The sequence below is a fragment of the Didymosphaeria variabile genome (assembly GCF_027946475.1).
Source record: "Didymosphaeria variabile strain IMI 356815 chromosome Unknown scaffold_2, whole genome shotgun sequence".
Classification (NCBI taxonomy): Eukaryota; Fungi; Ascomycota; class Dothideomycetes; order Pleosporales; family Didymosphaeriaceae; genus Didymosphaeria; species Didymosphaeria variabile.
The window spans coordinates 3,608,559-3,629,485 of NW_026611621.1; the positions used below are offsets into that span (position 1 = coordinate 3,608,559).

Genomic DNA, 20,927 nt, shown 5'->3' on the forward strand with positions numbered 1-20,927 from the left:
GGTGGATTATTGGAAGCAACGGGGCTTCACACCGAGGTACGTAATTGCACGCTTGAGAAAACAGCGCGCCGTACACGTTCACTGTCTCCACACATACTGATAGCTGTGATGCAGCAAGCGCGCCTTTCAGACGCAGTTCAAGGTATATATAGTCCTCCTTCATCCCCTTCTTTCCATTCCATCCCGATCTTGCCGCTTCTCCTTCGTCATACTGTGTTAGCGTCTAATATTTGGTTAGCGATGGGGCTTCCCTGGCAAGCAGAGCCCAGCTTACAAAAATACTGCCCTCATCGCACGTGTAAAGGAGCTATGGGAGAAGAACACGATGCAAAAGCACATGATGAATGTACTGGAAGCTGAGGGATTTCGTATCAATGATAGAGAGCTAATGCGATTGAGGTCGCGCTTCAGGTGGTTCCTCAGAGAGACAAGGAGCAAGTCGAATAGCGAGGATGTCGATAATTTAGAAGAGAATAGACGCAAGAAGGACAGAAAAGCGCCGGTGCCTACAGGAGATAAGTTGATTGACCAGCTAGCAGCTGCGATATTGCAGGAAGCAGGGTCGAGCGAAGAGGAAGAGTCCGAAGAGGAGCATAATGAGGGGGAAGAACACGAGAATGAAGGCCCGTCTGTTCAGTCCAACCCAGTCCCACCATCAGAGAATTTGGATCCGGCGGAAGCGCTTCGACGACAACTACGACAACAACAACTCCAAGCCGAGTCCGATGAAAAATGGAGCGCGCGCAAACGCAGACGACGGACAAGAGGTTGGGCTGGCCTTCCCGCGGATGCCCCCGGTGAACCGCCTCGATTTCCCTCTGAGACCACACTCGACGAGAGCAAAGCATACCTGGGCTTAGACAACCAGCTATACGCTCAGATACGTGACGAGTTCCAAGCGATTTGCAGAACCGAAGGTATCCTTAGGAAAACCGTCGCTGGCCCTGACAAATGGGCTGAGCTGCTCCAACGCCTCGTCCGAGGGAACCACCACCTGACGGTAGTTTTTCAACAACAGGCAGAGACGCTACAGCAGGTTAACTCGTTATGGAAACCCAAGAATTATCAGACGCGTTCGTTGGATATCATATGTCAGGATGTCACCAAACGCATGCGAGTTATGGAAACCCGGATGAGTATTTCAGAAGCGAAGAATATGCTCAAGTTAAACCCTTCTCAGACCCGCGACGCCAAGCATGCTTTTCTTAAGATACTGAAGGCAGACCACTTCACAAACAAGTTTGAAGCAGGTGGTCAGCACTGGAGCGAACTGAAACAGCGCTGGGTTGATGGGTCTGAGCTCTTGAAGAATGCAATCACGCCAAGTGTAGGAGACGGAGATGACAAGTGCGCACAACGTCTCCGCGCCATGGAGGTGCTGGCGCGCGATGTGATGAAGCGGCTGCGGGCCGAGGGTACGCAAATACGGAAAGAACAATCTGGAGATAATCGCAAGACCTCGCATCATGGTCCTGGTCCTGGTCCCGCACCACCCTCTGCACCATCTCAGAATAGAACAACACACAGCACCGTGGTTGGCAAGAACCGCACCGACGAGCTTGTCAGCGCCGTTCCGCACATGCGCGAAGCTCGAGAGGACTGCACCAGCGGCCCCCAGACCGCTCAAGATGCAGACCTTCAAATCGATCCCTCGTTGCTGCTAGCCGCCAGCGACGCCATCCTCCCGAGCGCTATTGCCCTTCAGCACCCCTGTCAACACTCCTCTCAACAGCTCGAATTGGATGGCACTCACAGTCACGCCCCAAACGCACATGGCTCCTTCGCGACGCAGCCGCATACGTTCCTTCCTCCGTCCATACCCTCCCCACTCCCCATATACTTTCGCCTGCACTCCCGCAGCGCCACGCCCTTCCCGCACAAAACCGTCTGGTTGAGCGTGCTGCAAGCTCCCCTTTTAGAAGATGTGAGGAAGTTAGCCACACGGGAGCACCCCGGTAGTGAGGTTGTGCATTTGGAAGGCGTGATCGGAACGAGGGATGGCGAGATGTGTGTGGGGATCGATGATGATGCGGAGTTGGGTGCGTATCTGGGGCATGTTGGAGCGAGGACCGGAGGAGGGAGGGGTAAGGTCACTTTTGTGGTGAGGCTGAGGATGAGTGGTAGTGGCGGCGGTTGGATAAGTAGTGGGCAGTATGCGAAAGAGATACCGGAAAATTGGTAGTTTGCAGCTCATTGAAAGCAATCAGTGATAGCATTGCACCTGCCAGCATTCTTCGTGCCATCTTCGCCTATTGGCTATTGTCGCAATGTCAATCCTTCGGAAGCCTCACACCCCTGAGGTTTTGAGGCTTCCCGGCTGTGCGCGTGGGCTGTGTTCTCAAGGTATAATGAGTTTAAGGTGTAGCAAAGACATGGAGAGAGGTCTTGACTATCGACGTTCGCAACCTTGTTAACCCTTTAACCTCCGAGCGCTCTCGCAGTCGTGCCACGATATGCACGTGCGAGAAACGTTGGCGTCCTCATTTCCTAAGGCAGAAAGAAATGACTTGATAACTCGAGTGTTGCCATTGGTATTGTGTGACTTCGACTTGTCCTGGAATGAAGGACGGACCAGAGCGGAAAAGCCAGATGGCAATGCCAGAGCACAGTGCCAGATTGTACTGTGCGCTCTGACAGTCTCAAAATAATGGCATTACACAATGTGGTGATGATCTGTATCCTTAAAGTAGCCTGGAGAGGATCGCCAATCTATGCCGGTTAATTCTCGATGTGTCTTGAGTGGACAAAACGAACACTCTACCAGCCTCCACCGTTACCACAAGCATTACCACCAAGGACGGCGTTGTCTTGTGATATAGCCTCGTCACTGGTATACTTAGTCAACGCGTCGGAGGGTAAAGTGTTCGTCTTACTTACGCATGTACCGCGTGGTACTCGGCCTCAACGTGATTGTGATACCGCTGGCAGAAGTCGAGTCTCACCTTCGCGCTCTAAACATGGCTTTTAAGGTGTTGAAAATCGCATCCAAATTGAGGGCCTGTGATGAATTTCTTGAGACTGCATGCTTGAAGCATGTCCAGCAGGCACTCTTCTGGAAGACTCGTCCCGGACAAATGATCTTTGATACCTTGAAAACCCTAGGTTCCGACCGCGTGATCTATGGCAGGCTTCCTCAATGAGCTACCCTCCATGGTCTGGAGATACACAAACGGTAAAATGCCGATGTTCCCCGTCCACGAGTTGATGTAAAAGCAGTGGTAGGCCTCCAGTGTGCGATTCTTGAGGGTAGGGACGGCGTAAAAGTCGGCAAAGGTGTAAAGATCCACGGCATCCATGTCTTTCAGCTTGTGGTGCAGGGGGGGTGGATCATTCGCCGTGAACACGGACAATTTCTTTTGACACACCATTGGCAGGCCTTTGATCTGACACAGGTCAGTAAGCCTCATAGCGATTGTTGAAGGAGCAGCTTCTTGGATCTGCTAATATTAGGGGGGCCGCAGGCATTGGCAGATATAAGGCATCGGAATTGGGAAGAGCGTGGGCAGAGTCGATTTCACCTTGCCCCACCGACCTGTGTGTACACATAATATACAGATCTACTGCTATACAATATACTACAAGAACCCTTCGACTAGCCTCAGGAAATATCTTCTCGCTTCTTCTACTGTAACCCCGACACTGATATTTCCATTCTTGTCATCTTTCTCCGTCAGCGGTCGTCCCAACACCTCACTGATGATCTTAGTCACGGTACCATCATTCGTCTGATTCGTAATTTGTAGACGCACGGTCTGAGACTTGACTTCCTCCGTACCGACAACAATGACGTGATTGTACTTTTTGGTGCGGGCTTCGTGAAACTTCTTGCCTAGTGCACGGGCACTAGAGTCGATGTCGATGGGGAGGTGAGTCGCAGATAGCTGCTGTGGCGTCGGTTTGATCTCAGTTCCTTCTCGTGCATCGCTCGGGTGCGACAAACCTGAGATACCTGCGAGCGCGGACTGGACGCGAGTGGCGTACTCGAGCACTTGAGGCGTTTGGTTCAAGGTCATGATGAGGGCGGGTCGAGGCGAAAGCCAGAATGGAAAGTTGCCGTTGTAGTGTTCGATGAGGAGGGCCATGAAGCGTTCTAACGATCCGTAAATGGCGCGATGGACGATGACGGGTCGGCGACATGATGAATCAATGTTCTTGTCTCCAGCTGATATGGGGCCTACCTCTAACTCCTCGGGAGATGCTTGATATTGTAGGTCAAATCGTTGGGGAAGTTGAAAGTCGAGCTGTATAGTGGCTGTTTGATGTTCCTTCCCAGTCGCATCTTTCAAAATGATATCAATCTTCGGGCCGTAGAAGGCACCATCCCCCTCATTGATGGCCCATTCCCTTCCGCTGTTGTTCAAAGCACTAGTCAGCTGTTCTTCCGCTCTGTTCCACTCTTCTAATGTCCCAATATAGTGCTCCTCTGGACGAGTTGATAGCAGAAGCTTGTACGGACCAAGGTTGAACGTGTCGTACACCATTCCCACAAATCTCAACGTCTGCTGAATTTCCGACAAGATCTGGTCTGGCCGGCAGAATATATGCGCATCGTCTTGATGGAATCGTCGCACTCGCGTCAAGCCTGTTAAAGAACCCGATATCTCGTTGCGATGTAACGCACTAAAGTCGGCGTACCGTACGGGGAGTTCTCTGTAGCTTTTGAGCTCGCCCTCCCCCCAAAATAGCAGACAGTGTCCTGGGCAATTCATCGGCTTCAGTCCGAACTCTTCGTCCTCGCCAGCCTGCGCATTCTCTGTTCGTCCAGTTGCGCCTCGCCCTTGCACACTAAACATGTCCTCCGCATAATTCTCCCAATGACCAGACTTCTCCCACAGTGATTTCTTATATATCGTCGGCGTAATGACTTCCTTGTATCCGAATTGCGGATATTGTGCTCGGAGGAAATCCTGTAATTTTTGGAAAACGTAGGCACCGTTCGGGAGAAGCAGCGGCGATCCCGGGGACATGGGAGACGTGAGGAAGAGGTCATGCAATCGAGCGATTACTCGGTGGTCGGCCTCAGTGTCGGGCTTGGGCGGATCGGACGTCGTGGGATTCAATTGAGCATTTTGCGAAGCTCGTTGCGCGCTGCGGACCACCGATTCCCGAAAAGGACCAGGAGCGGAGCATGAGCAGCTCCTGACGAAGACTGCTACATGACTGCGAGAAATTGTCGCACCTATTGGCCTCCGACCAAGAAGATTTGACGCTGCTGAAAGCTGCCGTATGCGCGGCATCGAGAAGTCTGGCGAACTTCAGAGCTCTGCTGCACGTTCGAGACGCGTAGAACTTAGCGCCTTGGCACAGTCGTACATCAATTATCTAATAATAATGACGTCGATCCATCTATGCGACATCAAGTCTCCTTGTGTCGCAAGTGTATAATAGCGCAAAGAGCAAATATGTTGCCTCTTCACTACAGATCTCAAGGTTAAACGTTACGACTTTGAAGTTGCGCTTTACGGTGTTGTGCTCATTGTTCCGCACCACGTCACACCTTTGAAGGAAGTGGCAACCTTGTTTCCAACTCTCTTCTGTAGAATCCACAGCATGTAAACGACACCAGCATTTGGACTCTGCCAAACCTCCTAGCATACCCTATTTGATCTTGTTACTGTTCGAGAATTCTATTCGCAAAGTTTGAGGGAAGAAACAGGGGAAATTTAAACCACTATGGCCGCCGTGCGACCGTGAAGGCACAATGGCAGCCTGGGGGACTCATGGGGCTCTGCAGAATATTCGGACGACAACGTTTCTATTGAGTCTGCCGACTCTCTATCAGACACTGGTAGCCAGAGCGACTACTTTGAAGAGCATGGGCGCGATGTGTTAGACGAAGAAGAAGACGATATGGCAACGCCAATGCCGCACCCTAGAACTACGCGGGCTTCAGAAGTTCAAGACACGCCGACCAAATTATCAACCTCCCGATTTTCACAACGACCACACCCAAGTAGAAACGGCTCGAGATCCTTTCAGCAGCCAACACCGCAGCAGTCACCTGAGCCCGCCTTTATAATGCCTTCAATCCACGCATCTGCGAACGGATTCAACAGCGCATCACCCGCATCACCCCTCCGCAACTCTCAAATCAAGAGCAGGAAACCTAGGCGCAACTCAGTTCAAAGCCAACAAATGTCGCGCTTCCCTCGGACTGGCAACCGCCATGCTCCCCCAGTCCGTCGTCAGCAAGAAGAACCGGTGAACCCGTGGCACTTTTTGGAGCTCTTCTGGGACTACGCCGGTCAGCCTGTTCTTGGATACTTTTACGACATCTTTAAAATGGTCATTGCTGGCTTGAAGCCTGTTGCCGGTGTGGCTGGGCTCATCGCCGTCTTGGTTCTGACCATCCAATTTGGCTCCATCTATGTCAAGAACTCGTTTCAGACAACTCTCGCCCCATTCTGTGCGCTCCCCTTCTCCGGATATGTTCTCCCGTTCTGTGACACGATGCCAAACGACCGCCAACCGGATTTCGAGGAGCTCGTCAACATTCAAACGTCCTTCGAAGATCTCCTAGAAGCAAACAAGGACTCCTATGCTCTACCGGCTAACATGAAGAAGAGCCAGGTCGCCATGCGTGACCTCCGTACGCAAGTGAAGTTTTCACGCCTGCCATCTAGGGCGGAGCTCGAAGTGGAGCTGTATACCTTCATCGAGACCGCGCGCGAAGCTTCTGATGATCTTGCCAAGTACAACGCCCGCATCGGTTACGTTACCGACCAGGTCATCTCCACCAACCGCTGGACACTTCAAGTCCTAGAAGGCATCGCCGCCGGAGAAGCCAACCGCGGCGCCCTTTCCGTCGCCCTTTCGTATATGAACCCCGCCGCCATGTTGTACGGTCCACCGGAAACCCTCGACCAACTCATCTTCGCACAATACGTGAAGCACGTTGCTAAGCTCAAGGACGACATCACCAGCTTGATCCACTTCAGCGAGTCACTCATCAAAGTCCTCAACAACCTGGACAATCACCTAGACATCATTGCTGACATCGCTCACCGCGATGACCATCATCTCACCCGCGATCGCGAGGAACTCCTCGCGCAGCTCTGGTCCATGCTTGGTGGAAACCGCTCGTCGAAAGCCGCAAACGCCGCGTCACTCCAGCTACTTCACGATGTTAGGCGGTACCGCTCGCTTGCGGTGCAGCACGTAAGTGCCACATTACTCAAACTCCAGGAGATCCGCTCTGGGCTTGACAACCTTCGCGATGGTGTTGCAGCACCCGAGCTGGTTGGATATAGAGAGGATATCCCGCTGCAGTGGCATATTGATGTTGTAAGTCGTAGCGTTGAGCGGTTGCGCGACGCCCGTGGTGAGAGCATGGCGATCGAGCGGGATAACATTCGAAAGGGGATGCGAGAGGGTGTTGGGAGGGACGATGTGCGACAAGTGGAGCGCGGCGAGATGCCGACAGTGTATGCAAAGGCGAAGGACGAGAGGGCGTAGGGCGCCGTCGTTGAGCGGAGAAGCGAAGACAACGCGTTGAGTGTTAGACCTACATTCCTTCCCCATCGATCAAAGAAGGGACGTAGACTGTTGGATTAATTCTGCAAGAAGGCAGGCATGCAGCTTTTGGACGTCATCACCGCTTGGTGCGTGATTAGAAAACGGACGATTGACACGACACGGCGTTTCCCTACCTCATCTCATTCGTAGCACACACCTAGATACCCCTATATGAAACAATTCGTAACTTACTTTCCCTTCACCATATGATTGCTTGCCAACCTATCAACACATCTGCACCTCACAAATCGCCCTCCGAACCCCCTTCTCCAACCCTTCAAACTCCATCTCATACGCCACGCACCCCTTCTTCCCACACTCCTCCCGAAACTCGTCCACACTCCCGCCAACCCCAAAGTAGTGCCTCTTCGCCGCAACAAGCGCCTTCCCGCTCTTCACGCGCTGCATCAGCTCGACCATCGCATCTGTGAACGCTACGAGGCTGCCTGGAGAGTATATAGTCTCTGATGCGAGGATGAGCGTATTGAGTTCGGGAGAGGAGGGGATGAGTGATTTGAGGGTGGTGGTCGGCAGCCAGGAGCCGGAGAGGAGGGTGAGTGTTAGTCCTGTGGCTTTGAATTGTGCTTTGAATGCGTCAAGCACTTCAGGCGTCAGGTATACATCGCCATTATCTTCTTCCCCTCCGCCACTCGCAAGCGGATTCCCCGCCTCGCCGAACACTTCCTTGCTCCTCTGCTCGTCGAGCGTGCTTGCCCAGGTCAACACAAGATTGGGCAAAGTGACCAGCCGTAACACATCAGCGTTATAATCCGTCAGTGTGAAGTACATCCCCAGCCCGTTCTTTAACGCATATTGGAAGAGCAAGAGGGAAGGAATGGCTGTTCCGCAGCCCATTTCTATAACGTGATTGACGCGCACGAGGTCGTCGAGGTCTTTGCGGGGGCCGCGGTCGAGGAGGTAGCGCGCGAGATCGAGGCTGCATTCCCAGGTTTTGTAGCCGCCTTCGTAGATGTTGGTTTGAACATCGGAGTCCTATGAACGTGATCAATGATCGGAGGACTGTGTAGGAAGAAATGACAATCGTACATCAAGCCCGGTTAGGGGGTTCGGAGATGAGCCGTCGTCTTCGGCCATAAGTTGGAGGCGCACATCGAAGAGTTCGCGACGGGGGAGGCGCGCGGTGTGGCCTTGCGGGGACGTAATTGTGGATATGGAGAAGGATAGTTTGTCCGGCAAAGAGGAGAGCTATCAATGTTAGACATGGATAGATACAACGATGTTGTGTGGTGTGTTTGCGCGTGAAACATCTTGGAGCGCGATGCCGAGGTTGCACACCTACCAACTCATCTAAGTCGTGTGTTCGAGCATGGATCGGCGGAGGGGCATCCTGGGCCGTTGCTGCTGAGGTATGAGAGGCCTGAAAGGCATCTTCTGGGCCGACTTGTATGTCATCGCCCGAAAAGCCGAAGCTGAAAGACATGTTCACGCGTTGCGCCGCGGGGTTTGTCAAGAATGGTGTATTTTCTATCAGTTATCGATAAGACGGCGCGCCGTCATTGGCCCGTGCCAAATCGCGAACGCGTTCGGCATCTTTGATCTATGATGCCGTGTGGTTGTCAAATATGACATCTGAAGAACACGGGCATAGTTCCGTGATGACCAACGTCGACGCTCTACGCTGTTGTCGCTGCCAATTCGCTCTTCGCTCGCTGCAAGAAAGGCTCACGGCTGAAAGCAGCCAAAATGCTCCAGATGCTCATCGAATCCCTTCCTTGAAAGTTCAGCATGGAGGCGCTGCTGTCCACCTTGCTATTGCTCGCTCTCGTTGCGCTTCTGCTGGCTTTCGCACGCGGTGACGGTCTCTCGCGAAAGTTCCCAGCCCGCCGTGTCCAAGCCCTTTGCCTTGCCGGCCTCGATCAGCTTCTGGCGCTCACTGATCTTCTCTCGCATGTGGTGCAGTGTGGCTTCCAAAACAACGGCCTCGCTCCTTCCTTGGCCTTCCATGCCGGGTACAATAGACGCAAGCCGGTCGAAGCCGTCACGGATGGCCTCGCGGCGCTTCTGCTCGGATCTTATATGGTTCTCCTTTTTCTGCGCTTCGGTAAGGCGTGGGCGATCGGCGGCGCCTGGGGGTGGACTTTGCGAAGAAGTCATCGTGTACGTTTATTGTAGTTTCGGGTGTCTGTGGAGGGTTGCGGGGTGGTATTGGTATGTCAGGAATGTAAAAGACGATCTGCCGCTGCGTGTCCGAGGACCAAACGTAACATGATCTGAAGTCTTTCTGCGTGCGATGGGCAGCGTCGGCAAAGGGAATGGCTCGGCTGCCTGTGACGGAGTGAGGAGCCTGCGGTGGAGGTGGAGGGTGTCGAGGAAAGGGCTACCGGATGGGCTTCATGTGAAAGTCCGGCCGGCGCGTCGACGCGAAACTATCGTCTTCGAGGTTAGCAGCGCGGGACGTTTGCGCGCTCAGCCATCATGTACACGGACGCTACGGGTTAGGCTACGAGATCCAATCTGAGATGTGTGAAAGAGCAGCTGAGGTGGATGGTCTCGGCGCACAGGCGCTCGCGGACAAGGCGACGGGAAAAGTGCCCAGCGCCTCGGGAGCGCGACGGATGCGGTACTTTATTTACGGTGGGTTTTTTGCGAGCGTCATCGCGTCGGGGGCTTTCGCGCATGGGCGAGGGTGCAGACTAGCCAGCACTGTTCTAAGATTAAAGTGTATCATGAGCTGTAGTCAGCCGATGGTGCATGCTGCAAGCTATGGCGGGCTCTGCCAGGAAAGCACTGGTGACGCACCGCAGGGCAAGCTCCCGCCACCAAAAGCCCCAGTCCCAAGCCCAAGACCAGCCGCCGCCGCCACGCTGGCTTGGAACATACGCCCACTATCTACGCGATCCAGGTAGAGGAAGAAAACGCCTTCGTGCCGGTGCAGGACGGCGCAAAAGAGAAGGATCAACCCCCCGCCGCACCGCGCACGCCCGGCAGCAATCAGCAGCTCGCTTGCTTGACATGCGCCCGACCACTCGCCCACGATACACACACCGCTACTGAAGACACCGCATATCTCTACCATGGACCAGGCTCAGGGCACCAACAGCCGCGTCAACAGCATCCAGCGGGGTGAACGCGTCCCGCGGCGGGGCTCAGGCTCAGCGCGAGGGAAGCAGCGCAACATCTCCGCCCAGGATGCCTATCTCTACGCTCTTCGCGCAGCATATCTCGCATATCTGCTGCAGCCACGCCAGAAACGAGTTCAGCATGTCCCTGCTGCGCCCAAACCTGTACAGCGGTCGTCGACATCCGTGAACGACCTCATGAAGGACTTCTCCTTGATACGCGACTCCAAGAGCACACGTTTCCCCAAAGATTTCATGAGCGAGCTGGACAAGCGGATAACGGGCGTGCTGGTGGGGACAGAGCGCATGCCTGAGTACAAGGACGCTACGGTGAAGCGCACATTCGCTGTCTTCCTGAACGAGTTCAAGAAGCCGCAGTTTCGAAAGTCAATGGAGAAGGACCGCAGAGTGGAGGACTTGCTGCTCATTTTCTTCTCCAACGCGACGAAAGAATTGTCCAAGGGCAAACCTCCAGGCGACGACGGCTGGAAACTCATGGTGGACCGCCACGTTGCACTCTTTATCCGTCTACTCAGCTCAACGTTGCGGAACCACGACTGGGCGCGAGACCGGCCAGAGTTGATGACTCGATTACAAACGATGGAAAAGAAGCTCTTGATGCATGACCAAGATTTGGCTTCAGAGGCCCAACGCAATGGCGGACAAGGGGGTTCCACAGTAGAAGTAGAGGTTCCACGCAGCTACGAGGTCAAGGACATGCCCCTAGTCCTGGTAGTCTCTCGCATATTCGCCATATCGTATCAGGATGTGCAGAATGATATCAATCGATACAAGTCTGTATGGACAGAGAAGGCGGCACTGCAAGACCTCAAGACGTACCAAGCGCATCTGAGCCTGATGAGTAGCAAAACCTTGAACAGCGATGACTTTGACCTGGATGATGCATACCAAGCGTGGAGGCATCAAGAGGTCCAAGATCTGTCGCAAATGATACTTGCCATCGTACAGTCGAACCCCGAACTAGCAAAAAGTACCCCCGGCGGGTCAGTGCCACAGTTCAAGCCAAATGCCTCTCACGAAACTTCCTATCACGATCCCTCAAGACGTGATTCGAACGCGACGCAGAACGGCTCATATGTCATCGACCAACCTGTGGATGTGAGTGGTCTCAGCTTACAAGAGAATGGCGGAGACAATGACTTGCCCTTCACATTCATACCCTCGGACCCACGAGCATACTACCGTGCGATCCTGAGAGAGGCTCTTGCGTACGATATAGCAGATGCCCAGTTGCAGCCCTCTGAGGCGACAACCGACGTCCCTTCCTTCAAGTTACTGTCCAAACAATCTACTGAGCTGCTGACGGAGATAGCCTTGCGATGGCGACTTCCACAGTTTTCACGACTGGTCCTGTTCCTCGACGTGGTGAAGGAGAAGTACGAGAATCAAGAAGTCGACCTAGACACTTTGGATGCAGCGTTCAATTACGCCAAGGAGCCGCCGCCGACGGACAAGAAGTCGCACCGCCTCAGTCAAGTACAGGTTGCAGACTCGCTATTCGATACCTCAAGATGGACAGTGCACGATTACGCTCTCAAGCAACACATCTTGGCAGTGCTCCACGACTGTCTGCTTCGCGAGCTGTATGAAACGCTGCTTCTCGTATACGAGACAAAAGCGCCTCCATTGGGCCCGCTCATGTATGTGCTGACCACGCACATTTACGAGGATTCTTTATTCCAGGAAAGTCCAGAGGCCTTAGATCAGTATACCGAGGAGCTCAAGAAAGCGCTCCGTGGAAAGGCGTCTGACAAGTATCGCGAACTTCTTGCGAAGCACATTCCGGAGACCAAAGAAGAGTGGGAATTCTATCATGTCATTGAGCTCGGTCGTGCTGTGGTCAAACTCTGCGAGAAAATACAGAAACGGTATAAGAAGAATCCTGAAATCATGGGTGCCAGCCCAATGATGTGTCTTGTTGAAGAGATGTTCCCGGCATACGCAGCAGATGCGAGGGACCTGGTGTCTCGAATCTTGGATGTTGCCCACGAGAATGGTCATGAAGTTCCTGTCGAGGACGGTTTCGAGCTGTATAAGGAGCTTGTCGAGATCAGGCGAATCCATGGCGACGCTCTTCCGAATCGCAAATTTGCCTTTCATATCGAAGGGCTATTGCAAGACTTTGTGTGGAGATGGATCGAACGGACAGATGAAAACCTCATCGGATGGGTCGAGAATGCTTTCAAAGCGGACAAATTTCAGATCGAATCTCCGAATCCAGTGCCTATGGACGACGAACGTCACAGCGTGTCTGTCGTAGACATATTCCGCTCCTTCAAACAGAGTATTGAGCAAATAGTTTCATTGAATTGGGACGATGACCTCCAATACGCAAAATTTATGACAGCAGTCTCCAAATCAATAGGAGTTGGCCTGGCGAGATACTGCGAGCTCGTAGAACAGAAATTCGCCCGAGAAATGGATCGCATGACGCCTGAGCAAGAAGCAGCAGCCCGCCAGACTCGACAAGAGAAGTGGATCTCTATGGCAAAGGACCTATACAATCAGAAGGAGAAGATCGAACCTTTCAACTTCTACCCAGAGGTGAGTGAACCCTAACTCGTATAAGCGTGCGGTACTAATTTTGCGCAGTCATTGATCAAGCTAAACAACGTTGAATACGCCATGTTGCAACTGGACAAGCTCGAAAAGGAAATTAACGTAGATGCATGCGCCGAGGTTATCAACAGGCACGCCCCGCCACCGCAACAGCGCATGCGCTCCAACAACTATGTTTTTACTATCAAGATTATCGAAGCCGAGGATCTCAAAGCATGCGATATCAACGGCCTCAGTGACCCATACGTCGTCCTCGGCGACGAATATCAGAAACGACTCGCAAAAACGCGTGTCATCTATGCCAACCTCAACCCGCGTTGGGACGAGACAATCGATATCACTACCAACGGACCGCTTAATATCATCGCGACGATCTGGGATTGGGACACACTTGGTGATCACGATTGCGTTGGGCGGACGTCGCTCAAATTGGATCCCTCACATTTCAGAGACTTTATGCCTCGTGAATATTGGTTGGATCTGGATACTCAAGGCCGGCTTCTTCTTCGTGTTAGTATGGAGGGAGAACGAGATGACATCCAGTTCTATTTTGGAAAGGCGTTCAGAACACTTAAGAGGACTGAGCGTGAGATGACACGAACAATTACTGACAAGCTCTCGGCATTCATCAACCACAGCTTGTCACGCAGAGCGCTCAAGGCTATGCTTAGCGGTGGCCTGACCGTATCGTCTGTGACAAGCTTCTTCCGCACGGGAAACCGTCCCCAATCGGTCATGCAAGCACCGACCCAGCAAGATGTGACCAGAGCCCTCGAGCCGCTCTTCGACTACTTCAATGAGAACTTTGCGCTCATGAAGCAGACATTGACTGACCCGGCGATGATCATGGTCATGACCAGACTTTGGAAGGAAGTGTTGGCTACCATCGAGGCTCTCCTGGTTCCTCCGCTGAGCGACAAGCTAAGCCAGCAGCGGCCACTAACGCGACAGGAGGTCGATATTGTGTTCAAATGGCTGCAATTATTGTTCGAGTTTTTCCATGCCGCGGACGAAGATGGTAACTCTGACGGTGTTCCCATTGATGTGCTCAAGTCGCCCAAGTATCACGAGCTGCAAAACCTCAACTTCTTCTACTTCGAGTCAACCGACGATCTCATCCGGACATCGGAAGGCATGGCTGCTGCCACTCATATCCGTCAACAAGAGCAGGCGGCGCGTATGAACAGGTTGTCTGCTCCACCAGCTATGGGCCATCAGTTTGGTGGGGCAGCGGGCTTGGTCGGCATGCCGTCCCGCAAGCACAAGACTATCATGCTCTCACGTAACTTGGGCACAATGCGCCAAGCCAAAATTGAGAAGCGAAAAGAAGCTCATGCAGATCCAAGTGACGATATGATCCTGCGCATTCTAAGGATGCGACCTGAAGCAGAAAGGTACTTGCGTGACAGGAGTCGCCAAAAGGTAAGTGACATCCTTGGTCTTTTCAGTCTCTACATGCTCACAATGATACAGGAACGCCTTGCAGCAGCGCAGGCTGCCGAAATGATTGTACGACAGAGCCTCAATGCTGGTGGTGGGCGCATGACCGGCGTAGGCATGGGCATGGGCATTGGAGGGCCGAGACGATAGAATCGCCGACCAACAAGGCCGTCTATTTCGTCAACCTCGCCTAGAGTTTTATCATCGTCGAAAGTGGAGCGCAACTTCTCTGTTTGAGATTTGCTTTACCTTTTATGGGTTTTGGTTTTGCAAATGATACCTCTGCATCATTGTTATGGTTTAGCGGGGTACTGGGGTTTCGGGAAGGCGTTCAACGGGATCTGAGGTTTAGTGGGTAGTAATGAGGCTCAAGGTCCTGCGCTTACGAGAGGACAGATAGGATAGGTAGGATAGATGTCATATGATATTATGAATCTACATCACCTTATTCGAACACACTAAAGCTATGACTGGAGATTCGCAGCAAAACTCTGCACCTCTTCCTTCAGACTGATATCCCCCGCCATATCCAGTTTCTTCGCTAACGAGATGTCAAATCTCGCCGGCCAACTCGCAACAATCGCCTCTACCTTCGGATCATGCTTCTTTTCTATCAGTTGCAATGCCTTCTCGCCGCCGACCTCGCCCAATGCGTCTAAGATCTGGCCCACCGTGACCGTCTGTCCTGGTAAGTTGACCACGCGTCCCCGATTCTTCGCAAATCTCTCCTTCGGGACATCTTTGATAGCGACCAAATTCTTCACTACCGTCTTGGGCGAACACACCCACATCGCGAGGTCCTTGCTTACAGGCAGTGTCGATTGCAGCCCCTTTAGCGGCTCCCTTACAATCCCCGATGCAAAACTCGAAGCCGCAGCTGAAGGTGCACCAGGCCTTACAATGACGGTGGGTAATCTCACCACCCGCCCATCGATAAGTCCGCGGCGGGAGTAATCGTTCACCAGCGTTTCAACGATAAGCTTCTCCGCCCCATACGAAGACTGCGGTACTGGAATAGTTTTCTCGTCGTACTGCTGGTCAGGCGATTCCGGTGGGCCGTATACTGCTAGTGAAGACGGGAATACGACGACGACGCCGGGCTGGTACTTCCGGAGGTGGTCCAGGGTCAGGCGGTGGGAGTCGATGTTTACGGCGAGTCCGAGGTCGAGATTTGCTTCTGCGCCGCCGGACATGATGCCGTGGAGTAGGTAGCAAGCGCTCCACTGTTGGGTGAACAGTAAAGAGTCTACGGCTGCGGGGCTGGTGAGATCGGCTTTGACTGATTTCGTGCGAGATGAATCTGCACTTGGCGGCTCGAATACGTCCGCGAGTGTGAGATGAACGCTTGTATTGGATGCTAGTAGAGAATTGGCGAGTTCCTGGCCTATGAAGCCGCCTGCGCCCGTGATGAGGATGTGTTCGCTGGAGTTTGGATGGGAGCCCATGGTCTGTGATGAAGAGCAAATTGAGTATAGGTGAAGAATATCCTAATAAGACAAAACGTTCACTCTTAAATTTTTTGCGGTTCACAAAAACCTATCTGTACCTTCTATAGGCGTACTTGTGGGTCCAATGCTACGCTTGCAAAGCGAGATCTCGTTGGATCCTGGGTCGGCGAGAAAGCCGCCAGCGTACTCGCCCGCCCGCGTGCGGGAACAATTACCCCGGACTCGGCCTCTACCTGCGGCTTTGACACCGAACGACTCTGGCTTGTATGGCTAATTCTCGGAAAATTCGTGATGCTGGTATTGGAACTTCTGCCCTCTTGGATCGCCGACAACTGTAACCATACCGCGCTCACCTCACCTATCCAGACACAAAGGACCTAGGATCCTACGTTCATTATGGCCGAAGCCTCGCCGGCTGATGCGTCAAAACCCCCTCCAAGCATGCAGTACGCTCGACTCGGGCGCTGTGGACTTAAGGTGTCGCGCATAATTCTGGGTGGCATGGCCTTCGGAAGACCAACATGGGAAGGCTCGCCGTGGACGTTGAACGAGGAAGCCAGCATGGAAGTCATCAAACGAGCGTGGGATCTCGGTATCAATACGTGGGACACGGCCGACACGTACTCCAACGGCGAAAGCGAGCGCATCCTAGGAAGATTCCTCAAGAGATACAGCATTTCACGATCGAAAGTGGTGATCATGACCAAGCTGTTCAACCCTGTAATGGATGACGACAGCAGACCGAGCCCCGCAGATCCTTGTTCACAAGAGCTGGTGAACCAGATGGGCCTCAGTCGAAAGCACATCTTCGACGCCGTAGACGCATCTCTCGAAAGGCTGGGCACATCGTACATCGATGTGTTGCAGCTGCACCGTTTGGACCGTGAAACAGAACCAGAGGAAATCATGCGCGCTCTCCATGATGTAGTAAGCATGGGCAAAGTGCGGTACCTGGGCGGTTCCTCAATGGCGACGTGGGAATTTGCCCGACTCCAGTACATTGCAAAGATGAACGGCTGGACGCCGTTTGCATCGATGCAGCCGTTCTACAATCTACTTTATCGCGAGGAGGAGCGCGAAATGATTCCATTTTGTAATGCGGAGGGCATTGGCATCATTCCATGGTCCCCGCTCGCTCGCGGGCTCCTGGGCAAGCCTGTAGGCGCAACGAGTGCGCGGAATGAAGCAGACAGTAAGACAAAGAAGTGGTTTGGTGATGCGAATTCGGACATTGTTAGGAGAGTGGAGGAGCTGAGCAAGAAGAAGGGTGTGAGCATGGCGAGCGTAGCGACGGCATGGGTGTTGCGGAAGGGATGCAGTCCGATTGTAGGGTTGACTAGTGTGCAGAGAGTGGAGCAGATTGTGGAGGCATTCGAGGTGGCGCTCTGCGAGGATGATTGCAGATTCTTGGAGGAAGCATATCGGCCGCGAGAGGTGCAGATGTAGTACCATTGTTATCGATGTAAATGAATGACGTCATCCTTTGAATTATACGGCCGGTAGAGGCACTGTCTAAAACTGTGCTCTTATGTTTCAATGATTGGCTTTGCGAGCACATGAGATAATTACAAATGGGACCGGCCAGAAGTCCGACGATGGGCCATTTGCCGTGCAGTACCTACGTTAGCCGCCCTTGCTACAAAACCGTCATCTACCCGTTATGAAGCCCCCAGCCATTACAATATTCTGCCTTTGTTAGTCATCATGATGTCCTCCTCCACGCCGTTGCCGCTCAAACAAACGCTCGACTCACTGCCGCCTCTCAAGGCGTCTCTGGAGGAAACGCGTTCACAGACACGTGCCCAGCTTCAATCAAACCCACATGTACCAATCCTAGTGGCGCTCGACGACGACCCCACAGGTACTCAAACATGCCACGACATCCCAGTATTGACCACCTGGAGTATCGAAGTTCTCGCAGAAGAGCTGGCTAATACTAGAGCGGGATCGGGCTTCTTCATTCTGACAAACTCGCGTGCACTGCATCCACCCGATGCCAGAGAGCTGATGATCGAAATATGCACCAATCTCAAGGCTGCATCAGCAAAGGTGAAGAAGCCGTTCGAGATCGTACTGCGTGGTGACTCCACGCTCCGAGGACACTTTCCACTGGAACCGGAAGCAGCTGAGGAGGTTCTTGGACAGACCGATGCCTGGATATTGGCGCCCTTCTTTCTGCAAGGAGGACGGTACACGATTGAAAATATACACTACGTTGCCGAAGGAGATACGTTAGTCCCGGCTGGTCACACTCCATTTGCACAAGATGCTACCTTCGGGTACAAGTCTAGTGATCTACGCGACTGGGTTGTCGAGAAGTCAAAAGGGACAATTGCACGGGAGCGTGTGCAGGGACTCAGTCTCACCGATGCCAGATCTGGTGGTGCAGACGCTATCGCTGCAAGATTGCTAGAAGGGGCCAGAGGCGCCATATTTATTGTCAATGCAGCGGCAGAGGAAGATATGGACGTCATTGTGCAAGGTATCCTTAAAGCTTCGGCACAGGGAAAGAAGTTTTTGTTTCGCTCCGGTGCAGCATTCGTCTCTGCGCGACTCGGCATCGCTCCAATCCCGCCAATCTCTGCTAAACAGCTGAACCTCGATGGAACCAAAGGCGGTCTGATCATCGCAGGATCTTATGTACCAAAGACTACAGCGCAACTCAAGGCCCTTCGTGAACGCTCAGGCGACAAGCTGACAACCGTGGAATTGGACGTGAATAGGCTCCTGGAATCACCGGAAAGTCGCGAGGAAGAGCTACAGGCAGCGCTTTCCACCGCGGAACGCGAACTCGAGAAGCCGCAAGATGTACTCGTTATGACGAGCAGAAGGTTGATCACAGGACCAGACGAGCGTTCGTCACTTGACATTGGGTCCACGGTCGCAGCAGTCCTGGTCGACTTCTTGATAAAACTAAGAGCTACTCCTAAGTACGTCATAAGCAAGGGTGGTATCACCAGTTCAGATATTGCAGTGAAGGGATTGCGCATGAAGAAGGCGACGATTGTTGGTCAAGCTGCCGCTGGCGTACCTCTTTGGCGGTGCGATGAACCCACTTCGAAACATCCAGGTCTACCCTACGTTGTGTTTCCTGGTAACGTGGGTGGAGAAGAAACCCTTGCTGAGGTCGTGGAGAGGTGGAGAGTATGATCGACTTAGGTCTGTTGACAGCGCGCTTAGGCCTACTCTGGCAGGATCTGCTGTAGAATGGAGTCTATTACTTTTACTTCATGCGTTCGCACAAGATCGTGCATGTTCCCGACCAAGACCAGGCTAATTACTGATAGAAGCCCCTAACCTATTAAGGACACATTAGGTATAGATAGAAAGGATGTTCTAAGCTTTCGACGCCAGAATCACAACAACAGGCCAACTAACTCCATGACGAACGTCAGGTCCACCCATTTGCTTTCCCAGTTCTGCCCAAAGATCCTCGATATCCGAAGTCACATCTTCCTGCCTGAAGGCCGGTAGGTTCATCTTCAAGAACAGCATCCAGTCCTGTACAGCCCAACTCTTGCTCCAAAATCCAGGGTCGTTCACCAACTCCACCTGCTCTTCACCACGAATGCGACTGACAACCTCGACGTCAAAGTCACAAGCCCCAGGTCCATAGAATGACATTTCCAAGCCACTGTTCCATTTCCACCGCTGCACGTCCTTCCACTGCTCAGGATCTAAGTCCACGTTGTCCAGGAAACTAGACATGCAGTCCGTCGCCCGTTTCCAGCCCGCTTTGTACGCTGGCCCGGCTTCTTTCTGTATATGCTTGGTGAACATGGCGTCTGCAAGTCTATCGTAGATCTGCTGACACGCCGCAGCGTCATACCCTTGTGCAGCTGTGAAATGCGGACGCCCGTAAAACCATATGGCCAACGTGCCACCGGGCCGAAGCAACGTAGCCCAAGACTTGAAAGCCTTTGCATGGTCCAAGAGCGGCATGGTTTCTCCTACGGCGACGAAGGCTGCAGATCCGGATGGGCCGGCTGCATGAACCTCTTCGGCAGCGAGGCGCTCAAAAGTGATCTTGGCGAGGGCTGCGCTGTCTAGCGAGCTTGCAAGGCGCTTTTGGGCGATGGCGAGATGGCTTTCGTTCAGGTCGCTGGCCACGATGGAGTCGAAGTGACCCGACAGCACGGCTGCCACTTGTCCCGGTCCGGTGCCGACGTCGTGGGCGATGGTTCTGTCAGTAGACGATTTGTCCTGATGTGAGCGGTGATACTCCAGCACGCGCGCGTAAAAGTCATCCTGGGTATAGTCCGGCCGTGCAGTGAGATAATCCTCCCAGTACTGACTCCTCTCTATCTCAGTGGTGAAGAAGTTCGATGTGTCCTTTTTTGTCCCCATGGTGATGGATGTTCCTTCCTTCGAGGGATCGCGGGGGCACCTGCAGATACCGCATCGCCAGTGGGTACGCTTGACCCAAAACAATCAGTATAGGACTGTGCATTGCTAGATCCGCTTGGCCATACCGACCAAGATAGGGCCGAACGTTGGGGGCAAGCAGGAATCGCAACAGACGCTGAGTAGAATGCTCGGAAGATAGGTTAGTCTAGCCAAACTGGGTAGCAACAGTGAAAGAGATCGTTTGTTACACCAGCCTCGTACCAGCCTGACGGTACGGGCTTCTAGGGAGGCACGTGGGAGGGACAAATCGCCTGACTCGTTGGATCCAGCTGGCGAGGAAAGCATGACTCGATCCCCTGTTATGGTTTGCGGCCTTCCCTCCGTACCCCTCTTCGAGCTTCACCCCCCATGTCACGGCCCACACCGGACAGCTGCGCGGTGCGTCCTACAGCGTCAAGCTCTATGGGCAAGTTTCCGACTCTCGGAATGCGGCATGTGCAAAACTCGGAACGAGTCC

General features: G+C 53.2%; 10 protein-coding genes across 10 annotated transcripts; 5 read left to right on the forward strand and 5 right to left on the reverse strand.

Annotated features, from left to right (window-relative positions):
• Positions 1 to 340: 340 nt before the first annotated feature.
• On the forward strand, positions 341 to 2,182 carry N0V89_002889 (uncharacterized protein; the record flags this gene model as incomplete). Its single annotated transcript, XM_056211693.1, has 2 exons — positions 341 to 346; positions 386 to 2,182. 2 exons carry the CDS (start codon positions 341 to 343, stop codon positions 2,180 to 2,182), a joined length of 1,803 nt encoding a protein of 600 aa, XP_056075166.1.
• A 1,393-nt stretch (positions 2,183 to 3,575) lies between these two features.
• MST1 (threonyl-tRNA synthetase) lies at positions 3,576 to 4,967 on the reverse strand (the record flags this gene model as incomplete). The annotated part of the gene is made up of 1 exon (XM_056211694.1): positions 3,576 to 4,967. One exon carries the CDS (start codon positions 4,965 to 4,967, stop codon positions 3,576 to 3,578), a length of 1,392 nt encoding a protein of 463 aa, XP_056075167.1.
• Positions 4,968 to 6,018: 1,051 nt separating this feature from the next.
• On the forward strand, positions 6,019 to 7,455 carry N0V89_002891 (uncharacterized protein; the record flags this gene model as incomplete). The annotated part of the gene is made up of 1 exon (XM_056211695.1): positions 6,019 to 7,455. One exon carries the CDS (start codon positions 6,019 to 6,021, stop codon positions 7,453 to 7,455), a length of 1,437 nt encoding a protein of 478 aa, XP_056075168.1.
• Positions 7,456 to 7,740: 285 nt separating this feature from the next.
• Positions 7,741 to 8,610, reverse strand: N0V89_002892 (uncharacterized protein; the record flags this gene model as incomplete). The annotated part of the gene is made up of 2 exons (XM_056211696.1): positions 7,741 to 8,508; positions 8,563 to 8,610. The coding sequence occupies 2 exons, from the start codon at positions 8,608 to 8,610 to the stop codon at positions 7,741 to 7,743; spliced, it is 816 nt and encodes a 271-aa protein (XP_056075169.1).
• Positions 8,611 to 9,285: 675 nt separating this feature from the next.
• N0V89_002893 (uncharacterized protein) lies at positions 9,286 to 9,630 on the reverse strand (the record flags this gene model as incomplete). The annotated part of the gene is made up of 1 exon (XM_056211697.1): positions 9,286 to 9,630. One exon carries the CDS (start codon positions 9,628 to 9,630, stop codon positions 9,286 to 9,288), a length of 345 nt encoding a protein of 114 aa, XP_056075170.1.
• Positions 9,631 to 10,550: 920 nt separating this feature from the next.
• On the forward strand, positions 10,551 to 14,765 carry N0V89_002894 (uncharacterized protein; the record flags this gene model as incomplete). The annotated part of the gene is made up of 3 exons (XM_056211698.1): positions 10,551 to 13,160; positions 13,209 to 14,597; positions 14,649 to 14,765. The coding sequence occupies 3 exons, from the start codon at positions 10,551 to 10,553 to the stop codon at positions 14,763 to 14,765; spliced, it is 4,116 nt and encodes a 1,371-aa protein (XP_056075171.1).
• A 314-nt stretch (positions 14,766 to 15,079) lies between these two features.
• Positions 15,080 to 16,060, reverse strand: N0V89_002895 (uncharacterized protein; the record flags this gene model as incomplete). The annotated part of the gene is made up of 1 exon (XM_056211699.1): positions 15,080 to 16,060. The coding sequence occupies one exon, from the start codon at positions 16,058 to 16,060 to the stop codon at positions 15,080 to 15,082; it is 981 nt and encodes a 326-aa protein (XP_056075172.1).
• Positions 16,061 to 16,504: 444 nt separating this feature from the next.
• N0V89_002896 (uncharacterized protein) lies at positions 16,505 to 17,509 on the forward strand (the record flags this gene model as incomplete). Its single annotated transcript, XM_056211700.1, has 1 exon — positions 16,505 to 17,509. One exon carries the CDS (start codon positions 16,505 to 16,507, stop codon positions 17,507 to 17,509), a length of 1,005 nt encoding a protein of 334 aa, XP_056075173.1.
• Positions 17,510 to 17,767: 258 nt separating this feature from the next.
• N0V89_002897 (uncharacterized protein) lies at positions 17,768 to 19,213 on the forward strand (the record flags this gene model as incomplete). The annotated part of the gene is made up of 1 exon (XM_056211701.1): positions 17,768 to 19,213. The coding sequence occupies one exon, from the start codon at positions 17,768 to 17,770 to the stop codon at positions 19,211 to 19,213; it is 1,446 nt and encodes a 481-aa protein (XP_056075174.1).
• A 186-nt stretch (positions 19,214 to 19,399) lies between these two features.
• N0V89_002898 (uncharacterized protein) lies at positions 19,400 to 20,410 on the reverse strand (the record flags this gene model as incomplete). The annotated part of the gene is made up of 1 exon (XM_056211702.1): positions 19,400 to 20,410. The coding sequence occupies one exon, from the start codon at positions 20,408 to 20,410 to the stop codon at positions 19,400 to 19,402; it is 1,011 nt and encodes a 336-aa protein (XP_056075175.1).
• Between the last annotated feature and the right edge of the window lie 517 nt (positions 20,411 to 20,927).